The 10069-nt window shown below is 36.2% G+C and overlaps 1 protein-coding gene across 1 annotated transcript in view; it reads left to right on the plus strand.

Annotated features, from left to right (window-relative positions):
- Nucleotides 1-654: 654 nt before the first annotated feature.
- The window catches only part of PIBF1 (progesterone immunomodulatory binding factor 1), a 119596-nt gene continuing 110181 nt past the window's right edge, over nt 655-10069 (plus strand). The window contains exons 1-4 of the mRNA XM_009700467.1: nt 655-906; nt 1738-1838; nt 3579-3777; nt 9805-9924. Coding sequence (XP_009698769.1) covers nt 655-906; nt 1738-1838; nt 3579-3777; nt 9805-9924 — 672 coding nt within the window. The remainder of the gene's footprint in view (nt 907-1737; nt 1839-3578; nt 3778-9804; nt 9925-10069) is intronic.

Consider the following 10069-nt stretch of genomic DNA (forward strand, 5'->3'; position numbering starts at 1 on the left):
GCCCGGCTGGCGCTGGCCTGGGCTCCGGGTGCAGCATCCCGTTTCCCTGTAGGGCTTTGAACAGCATGCATTAGCCTGTGCATCTCTTAAGTAAAAGCTGTGGTCTATACCAAGTGATTGTAAAAGTATCTGTGACTTAAGTAAGTTTGCCTCGTAAGAACAATGGAGCTACTTCTTCAGGGAAGACACAGGTGGCCATCAAAGTATTGCTTTACCGTTTTCTCCAGCAAGTCTTGTTGTGCCCCTTATTGGATATTCTATGACACTGTGTGCCTCATGGGTCTCAGACGTATTCAGAGCATGGTCTTCTGACAGTGTGAATGCAAGATGCATACCTTGATTTATCTATAACATCTTACTAGTAAGCTTGATTCACACCAGTATTTAGCTTATAGCACTCAAAACCCTTATTAATAATTATTTAGGAAGAGAGTTCTCAGGCAACTGCCCTCTTCAGAGATTCTTAAAATGTTTTTCTTGGATGAACAAAAAGATACATACATGTGATGCTGAGTAGTATTGCTTAGTGGTCTTGTTTAACTGGTTAATTTTTCATAAGGCCTTTCACTTAATTGTTTTGATTTTTGCAGCTGATTCTTCAAGGGGCTCATCTTGAAGTATAACTTTAAAAAGCTTTGCAAATAGTGAAAAAAAATGTCACATAAAAGCTCTAAAGAAATCAGGAAAGTAAACATTTCTAGCTCATTGGAGTCTGAAGATATTAGCTTAGAAACCACAATACCAACTGATGATGTTTCTTCCTCTGAAGAGAGAGACGGTACTGTCAAAATCACTAAGCAGCTGATTGAACGGAAAGAGTTGCTCCATAATCTTCAGCTGCTTAAAATAGAATTATCTCAGAAAAACTTGATGATAGACAACTTGAAAGTAGAATATTTGACCAAGGTAAGAAATGTTGCTTCTCTTGTCATATAATCTTTTCTTGTTTCTGGTGCTTTTAGGGTATGATAGAAAACTTTCATTCTGAAAAGAATTTCTGTGAATTGCATACTGGAAGCCTACTTTGCTTTTTTTTTTAATGAGAGAAGGAGGAAACAAAGATACATAAAACTTAACTGATTTGTCCAATGCGTTATAATTCTAAATGAATGAAGGGGATCGAATTAGTTTTTCATTTCCTAAAAACAAAGTGAAAATATCTGTATTCTTTCAGAAAGAATGATTAATTTTGTCACCAATGTAAGCAACTTAGTTTTTAACCTGAACTTGTGGAATACTAGAAAGTCATCTGAATGCTATTCAGTGATCTATTAATGAAGATGTGGCTAGAATATACCAGCATGCTAATAGTAGTAGATTTTGTTGTGTACAGTTTCCACTAAGATGCATGAAACTATGAAAGGTGTAAAAACTTTGCCATCTTTGTGTGCAGTCAATATTTACAACTTACTGTATACTAATGGTGGCTTTCACTGGCTTACTGCCTTGAGTTTAAACTTAGTTTGAAACCAGCTGAACAAGTAGCTATTTGGCTGAAAAGAATCAATTGTAGAACGAAGTCTTTTTTAATTCTAGTTCATTAGGGCAAAAATCCATAATGTATTTTATGAAGCCTTAGCGTATTTAGAGGTCTTATTAGACAGTCATTATTGTACTTCCCAGCACATTGGGCTCTCCGATTTTTTTCTTTTAAGTTGTTCTTTTTGTCAAATATGTTTTAAAAATGACCAGAGTAACTTCTTTTCTTCATTTTATATTTATATTTGTTATATTTAGATTGAAGAGCTGGAAGAGAAGCTTAATGATGCAATCCATCAAAAGCAGCTGTTGTCTTTACGACTGGATAGTCAGCTGGCATTACAGCAAGAAGATGCTAGGTATGATGGAAGTAGAACAAAAAACCTTTGTCTTTAAAACTTAATATGAATTCAGATTAATTCATGGACAGTTAATGGGAAGTGATAATTATGAATTGCAAGAATAGGATTTCTTTTGCAGATTATGTTAGTATTTCCATTCTAAAAATGGAATTTACATATTCAATTTACATATAAGTAAATGTGAAATAAGCTCTCACTTGCTGAAGTTTGTGGATTTGGTTTTATTGTTACCTGGATTCAAAATTTAATAGGAACTTGGAGTAAGAGTGTTCTTAAAACCTGTAAAGGGCAAAAGGAGTAGGTAGAGGGGGAAGACTTTCCATCAATTTAAAGTGAATTTTTAATAACTCTGCAGCCTGCATGACTTGGGAAAGGTAAGGGGATAATGTTTAGCACATCCAGTTAGGATTCCTTATTGGTCAGAAATGCTTTTGGTTGATGATGTAGAAACTTACTGTTTGCCTTGTTTTTCTGAAACATTTTGAATTAACTTACAGCTGAAAACAGACAGGCTAGCAGGCTTCTTCAAATTGCTTCCTCAATTAAATATTTTAACACCTGTAATAGGACTGTGAAGGAAGAGCATTACTTAATATTCTCATATTACAGTAGAGGATGTAGAAGCTTACAGGATGTGACTAATTCAAAGTCATGTTCTGTAGTAAGCCTGGAACAGATCTAGGGATGTGAAGCCAGACCTGAGATTAGTTATAGCAAAGTCTTTCAACTAATAGCAGCTACACTGTCAGGAAAATGTCTCTCATTCTGTATGCTTATTTGCACCAGGGTAGAATATTTTTATGTTGGCTATACTTGAGTTATCTGAGGAGTGCTCAGCAAAAAAGCACTAATATGCAAAATGTATTAATGGACATTAAAAAGGTTAAACTACTTTCCTTTCCCCAGTCTTTTCATTATTTTGCTTGTCTGTCTGTTACCTCACTTTTTATCCCCATTTACTAGCAGAGCTAGTAATTTTATTATTACTTTTTTAATAATGTAGAAATTATTACATTTTGAAGAATGATTTCATTTGAATATGTTTTCAAGAGTTAACAGCTAAGACCTCCAAAAAAGTAGATCAGTCACATTTGATTTAAATAAAATAACACTTTGAAACATCTCGAAGTGATGTGCAGTTTCTCTTGCCATATAATACCTTGTCGCTGGTGATAATGGAAATGATAGTGTTTTAAGGCTGTAAGTAAAGTTGCTTGTTTAAGTGTAGTGGTGTTTTGGTTTGGTTTTTTTAAGGACCTCACCTTTAGATGTTACACTGGGTAGAAAATGAAGGGTTGTATGTGGAATAGACCACAGTATGTATATGCTGAAACTTGGCAAGACACAAATTGAAGTTAATAATGCTATTATTGGTGATTTACTAGTTCCTTAGTTTTTGTGTGGAATTATATTCCGCTTTTTCATGTTTTTAACCTTTTAATTGGTAAATTAAGACTAATTGATAAATCCAAGTCAGCATATGTGGGGATTAATTGTCACTTATCTGATTCGGCTTTGTATTGTCAATGACTATGAAGTTCCTGGCTTTTTATGTATACTGTGTCTGATATGATTGTGTAACCATGGTGGTACACGCTCATGTGCTAATTACCTAATATCTCTGTAAATTTTCCCCTCTACAAAACGAGCATAACTCATTCCCTTGCCAGGGTATTGTGAAAGTTTGTCACTTGTGTTACTCACTACTTAACATCTGTTTTCAAATCAATCTTGAAGAAAACATCAGGCTCTAATGAAACAAGAAATGGAAACTATTTTATTGAGACAGAAGCAACTGGAGGAAACGAATCATCAATTAAGGCAGAGAGCTGGAGATATCCGTCGTAGCTTACGAGATCTGGAATTAACAGATGATTGCTATGAGAAGCTGAAGTCTCTTCCTGAAGACCAGCTTTCTATCCCTGAATATGTTTCTGTGAGTATTGTGTTTTGTATTGGTTTAAAATACACCTGTGTCCTGAGTCTGGCTGGGATGGAGTTAACTTTCTTCATAGCAGCCTGAATCTTGCTGTGTTTTGGATTTGTGGCTAAACCAGCACTGGTAACACACCAGAGTTGTGACTACTGCTGGACAGTGCTTGCACAGTATCAAGGCTTACTCTTCCCCACTGTGCCTCCCCCTGTCCCCAGTGAGTTACGGGTAGTCATTGGATTGAGAGGGGACACAGCTGGACAGCTGACCTGAATTGGCCAAAGGAATATTCCATACCGTCTAATGTCATGCTCAACAATATAAACTGGGGGTAGAGGAAGAAAGAGGAGGTGGAGAGGTGGCTTCCAAGCTAGTTAATGCTCAGAGGCTGGCTGGGCATCTGTCTGCTTGTGGGAGGTGGTGAGTGATTGTCTTTGTATGGCTTTTTTTTTTTTTTTTAATTTTTAAAATTCACCTCTCTTTTCTTCACTAATGAAACTGTTGAGAAAACTTGACACCTGAGTGTTCTTGCTTTTATTTTTCCTGTTCTCTCCTTTGTCCTGCTCCCACTGGAAGCAGCAAGTGACTGAGCAGCCATATAAGTGCTTGGCTTCTGGCCAGGGTCAACCCACCACAAGCTGTAAATTGCTTTTGTTTAGAATTAAAGGGATGTGCATATAGTAGAAGCCAGTTTATATTCCTAGAATTCTTATTCTTCCCCAATGGAAAATGAAGGACCTTCAAAGGCAGACGTGCTTCTGGATCAGTCCGTTATGACTGAATTCCAGTAAAGAGGGGAACCTTTTAATCTCAGACTCTGATGTCTTAAAGAGAGCAGAACTGCTGATGTATTTTAAGAAGGTTAAGCAGATGGGGTGTTATAATTAAATGGTGGGCACACATTGATGATACAAAATACAGCAGGCTGAAAGTAGGAATTTGAAACTCAGCTTGCCAGAACCACAAGTTGAGATGGCTCTTGCAAACATCTCTTACCTTTCCCTTATGCTGGCCCTTTCCTATCTGAATAAATGCAGGAGATAAAGTGTACCTTAAAGTATACTTTAAGACTTGTTTTCTTGATTTAAGAAGTTTGTTAATTGTGGTTTATGGGTAGATGGAGGGGCAGGGGGGTACTCTGCTTGCAATAAAAAGACAATGCCTTCACAGACTGTGGGACATGTCCAGAGCATCCTGGCTCACTTCTGAGAATTAAGAGGATTTAGACATGTAAACCTGAATTCACCAAAGTATTAGCATTCTACTTATCTATAGAGCTAGTTATTAAGGAAGCTGTAAATAATGTAATGTGAAAAAGCTTAGTGTCTTTGTTGAGGTGTAAGTGCTGCATAAATGAGTTCTTTTGCTAGATGACAGTCACAGTATACTGTGCTCTAGATATGTACAGAGAAGTAAAACTCGTCATTCTTGTCTAAGGGATGTTCTTGGGAACATCTTTTTAAAAGTTCTAAAACTTGGACTTTTAGAAAGTACTAGGAAAATCTTAAGGCTCTGAGTAATAAACAAGAACACTTAGCTTGAGGCCTAGTAGATTATTACTTCCTAGCTGTCTTCTGTACCTAGTGCCCTCTGGAGAAGTATTTGAGGGGTTTTTGTTTATTCCTGCACCACCGTGGTCAAAAAAGCAGATTTTAAACATGAACTGGAATGCATGTCAGCTGCTTCAAATTGGTGTCCAGGAAGATCCAGGACTTCAGGAGTTCATTGACAGTCAGTACAAAAGACTGTGTAGCCAGACAGGACAGATACCAGGAGTTAATAACCTTGTTTGCTGCTTTAAGTGAAGCTGTCACAGCACAATTAGAGTGCTTAGATTGTATTTGTGAGTAGAAAAGGTCTCTGAAAAAGATGTGAAGCAGCAGTGGTGAGTAACAGCCATCACACTGGTGCGTTCAACCAGTAAATGCTAATTTTATCTGTGATTGAAACTCCACTGCTTATGTGTTCAGTGAAGTCCCTTTCCTCTTTACACATGTCACTTTTTTCTTTTGAAGAAGTCCTTTTTTGGCCAAATTAATTTAATTTTTTTTTTTCTGGAGAAGACATTCTAAAGATATACTGTAGTAAGATCCTGTTTTCTGCTGCTTCTCTCAACTTCTTTTGGGAACAGGATCAGTGTGAACCTGAGAGTATCAGTTAGGCTCAGTGATTATTTATTGTTATTTTGAGTTATTCAGCTGATACAGATGCTGGGAGGCTACAGAACTGTTTTGCATATCCTGTTTGTGCATCCATTTGGCTTCTGAAGGCTAGGAAAAGGATGTTGAAGGGAAAAAGTAATTTTTTGATGCTGTTTCCTGCTTTGCTTAGCTAAGGAGGAATTGTGCGTTTCTCAAGCAGATAAAATCTCTGACTCCAGATCTATGTGCAGATTAATAGTGTAGTCTACTGATATTAGGGTAAAATTCTCCTTGGCAAGAAAGAGTTCTGCTTAGAGAAAACTTGAGCAAGAAATTTCTGGACTCTTTTTTTTCTATTTATAAATTATAAAATACTGCCTTACAATTCTCCAGGATAGAAGTAAATGTATGTATAATACTTGCACGTTATTTGAAACCTGTTATACTGGACAAGCAGCTGCAAGTGCTTAAATACAGATTTAGTATATAGAGATATTGCAACTTTAAAATACTAGAATTAAAACAAATGGGAGATGTTTTTCACTGTTCTTCCACAAAGGGGTGCAATAGTAATGTGTTAGAACAAAGACTAGGCAATGTTTAATGTTAATGATGATGACAAATGAGAAATGATGTTTTAAGTGTCTTTCTCTTAAAATCACGCTTTTTTGTTTTGAAGTATATGTAAAAATTTTGGTTATTTTTCTTAACCATTTATAAGAATGATTTTTTTAGAAACAGTATATGCAAAATTTTAAAGCATTAAGCAGGTTGTTGAGGTGGTGCTTAGCAGCTGAATCATTTAATTTGTTTGGTAAAGTGAGCCTTTTGTGTACTGTCCTGTAAAAATTTTTCACCAAGTTGTTTAAAAATGGTATCTGCGAATTCTGTTTGATCAGATTTTAGTCGCTGTGGCTTTCAGTTACATCATTTTGCTAACTACAGCTCAGTTGCTCTTTGTTTAAGAAGGCAGTTAACTGATGCAACTACTTTCACGTAACTTCATTTAACAGAAGCCAACTTTCTCATCCTCTGCACCCACCCATTTTTATCTTAACTCTACTTTTCCATAAAAAGTGGTGGGCACATGCTAAGAGTTTTTTTTTTAAATTGCCCAGAAAGTGTTAACTTTTCCCTTACAGCACATCTATATATAATTTTTAAGATATGCAGTTGTTTCTGAAATCCCATTACAGTAATTTTTGTTTCTGCTGTATTGACTTGGCTAGAAGCAATGTGTATGGTTATTGGCCATCAAGCCAGCTAAATAACAATAACAGCTGAACTTCTGCTACAACCTTCCCCTCATCTGCTGCATTCATTTGCACTTTCTTTTTACCAGGGATTGATCTTTTCTTAAGAAGGCTGTGCAGACACGTTTATTCTTGATACTTGTATCCCATGTCATCTTGGTTTGACACTGGGTAATCTGTTTTAGGGTTGTTGTGGTTTGGGAAGTAAATGTGGTGTGATGGCCTAAGTTAGGTTTCCTCAGGAAATTGAAGTAAAAATACAAGGACTTAAGGGAAAAGCTAGGTGTAGTTTAAAAAACCCCACAGTGCTTTAAATGGTTACCAATTCGTGACAATCCAGCTTATTTTTTAAGAAAGAAAAAAAAAATAATTTGTAATCACTTTTTTGTTGGGGGAAAAGAGGATTTGATTGAAATTCAGTTGCTCAGTTTTGGATGTAATCAGACAAGTTCTTAAAGAATCCAGATAGATGGAAACTGTAGTCAGTGGAAGCTGTAGTTAAGAGACTAAAATTGTACTTACTGCTTTGCATGCACGTTTCTAAAGATTTTTTTGTTTGTTCCCCGCCCCCCCCGGAAGTAGTTGAAGCCTATTGCAGTTCAGAAGTTAGAAAGAACCCAAAAAACTAACTTCACTGTTTGCTTGCATGCAAACCTATTAGAACCAATGTGATTTCACAAATGGACATGAAAAAAACTCCTTAAATATTGAAGGAATAAAATACTGCAGGAAAAAAAATAGTAATGAAGCAGTAAAATAAGGCAATAATATGCAGTTAGTTCACTTCCCAGAATAGAAAGACAGCTTATAGTTTTAACTGTAGCATCTGATGGTTCAGTTTTTCATTTGGAACTTTCACAGCATGAACAAAAAAATTATCATACCTTATTTTGAGTTTGACTTGCAGTTTTAAAAAACATCCTTAATTTTATTCATTTTGTGTGTAAACTGAGACATAACTAATTAAGAATCCTTTGTTACCATCTTAAAAAATCTAAAATAGCAACTGTATTTTGAGAAAGCTTACCTTTTTTTCATTAAAAATAACTTTAAATTTATAGCATATGTCCTATTTTGGCTTATGTTTGGTTTGCATCTAAGGTAAGGATGAAAAGTGGAGCTCTCTTGTTGAGTACAGCAAATTCAAACAACTTCAACTCTCAACAAGCACAGTATTTGGAAAAACTTGAAAACAAAAACCAAAGAAACACACTGCTTTTTAGAAAATTTCTCTTTTCTGCCTTACTGCTAATCTTCCAATCATGTTGCACACTTGCTTTATTGTATAAAGCAAACTACACCTATGTTCACATTGCAAATTTCCATGGCTTCTGTGTTTTTTAGAATTGTATGCTGTCAGTTATATGGAATATACGTGGAACTTTCCTTTGTCTTCTGCTATTTACAGGTAGCAAAACAGAGACCTGTCTTCCTTCTGCATGGAAATGTAGTACAGCTTGCTCTTGAATGCTTACTTGAGCTGTGCTTTCTTGCTTGTATTTCTTCTTTAATCGTATATCAAACAAACCATTAATGATGGGGGGGTATGGAGTAGCTTTTGCATGAAAATAGTACTTAATTATATATTCTTTTCTTTTCATCCCCCAAAACAAACATTTTAAAGTATCAAGTTAATCTGGGAGTAATAACCTCTGTGTACGTGTGTGTGGGTGTATATCAAAAAAGCTTTCTTCTTTGTTTTGTGTCTTTTTTCTTTTTTTTTCTTTTTTTAAACTACTGACTTTGTGGTTTTACTACTGTGTTTTCTACTGTTTTTTCTTGTTCAGTAGAAATGTTCTGAAGAAGTTTTATGAATCTGAGATTTAATTTGTCTGAGACTATGCCTATGACTGGAGTAGGGGAAGAGAGGAGTATGTGCTATGGATATTTTTTTTTTTTTTAATCCTTTTACAAGGCTTTTTTTTCAACGTTAATTTGGCAGAGTAGAGTCTTGAGAGGCTTAGTTGCGTGATGCAGTTGAACCCGTATAGCGACATGTTACTGCTGAAAGCGGGGAGGGGGGCAGCGACGGGGTGTCAGAGTTCTCCCTGGTTATGTGCTGCTCCTGTTCCCTGTGCTTGCTCTTGCGTTTTTCTGGGTGCAGATTCAGCACACTGAACTGGCAGAAAACAAAACTAATCTCTCTCCATTTCTACACACCCCATAAAAATTTATATTAGCCTGGGGGATGATAGCAGGTTAAGTTGGTTTATTGCTAAATAGGCTTGCCTTTTTTTTTCTTTTCTTTTTACACTGTTCATCAAATAGGCTGCAGAGTTGGCACAAGTAAGAGGGTGGGACCACATGGTCCATTAGCAGCTGGATTTTTTTAATCGGGCAACCTGACAGGGAGCTGCCTTAGTTGAACAGAAATGTATATCTTTACCTTTATTTCTCCTTTTTTTATTCAGTGCCAAACACAAACTGATTATTTCTTTGCTGCTGCTGTCAAAGGCAGAAGAAAGACACTGTTCTTGTTCTAACATTTCCCCACTCCCACTCCCCCAGCCCCAACCACATTCCTAGTATGCGCTAGAAATCATTTGATGAATTATTGGCATAAAATGTTGAGCTGATATGTTTTGGGATTGCAGTTTTGCTAGTCTCAGTTTTGAATGTATGTCTTGTTCTTCTAGATCCGATTTTATGAAGTAGTCCATTCGTTAAGAAAAGAGCTAAGTGATCTGCAGATGAAAAAGGAGGGCCTAACAGAAGAACTAAGTGGGTACAAATCCCAGCTGAAGTGTCTGACGGAGGTCTGTGTACCTTAATTACCTCTAATAAACTGTGTAAAAAAAATATATATATATAGTGGAAAACTCATTCTCAAAGTCATTATTCATGTATAAGATATAAAAGCTTTTTTGCTGTATAAAAATTACTGGGGGAAGGAGGGTTGGG

The sequence above is a fragment of the Cariama cristata genome, unplaced genomic scaffold (assembly GCF_000690535.1).
Source record: "Cariama cristata isolate BGI_N322 unplaced genomic scaffold, ASM69053v1 scaffold20075, whole genome shotgun sequence".
Classification (NCBI taxonomy): Eukaryota; Metazoa; Chordata; class Aves; order Cariamiformes; family Cariamidae; genus Cariama; species Cariama cristata.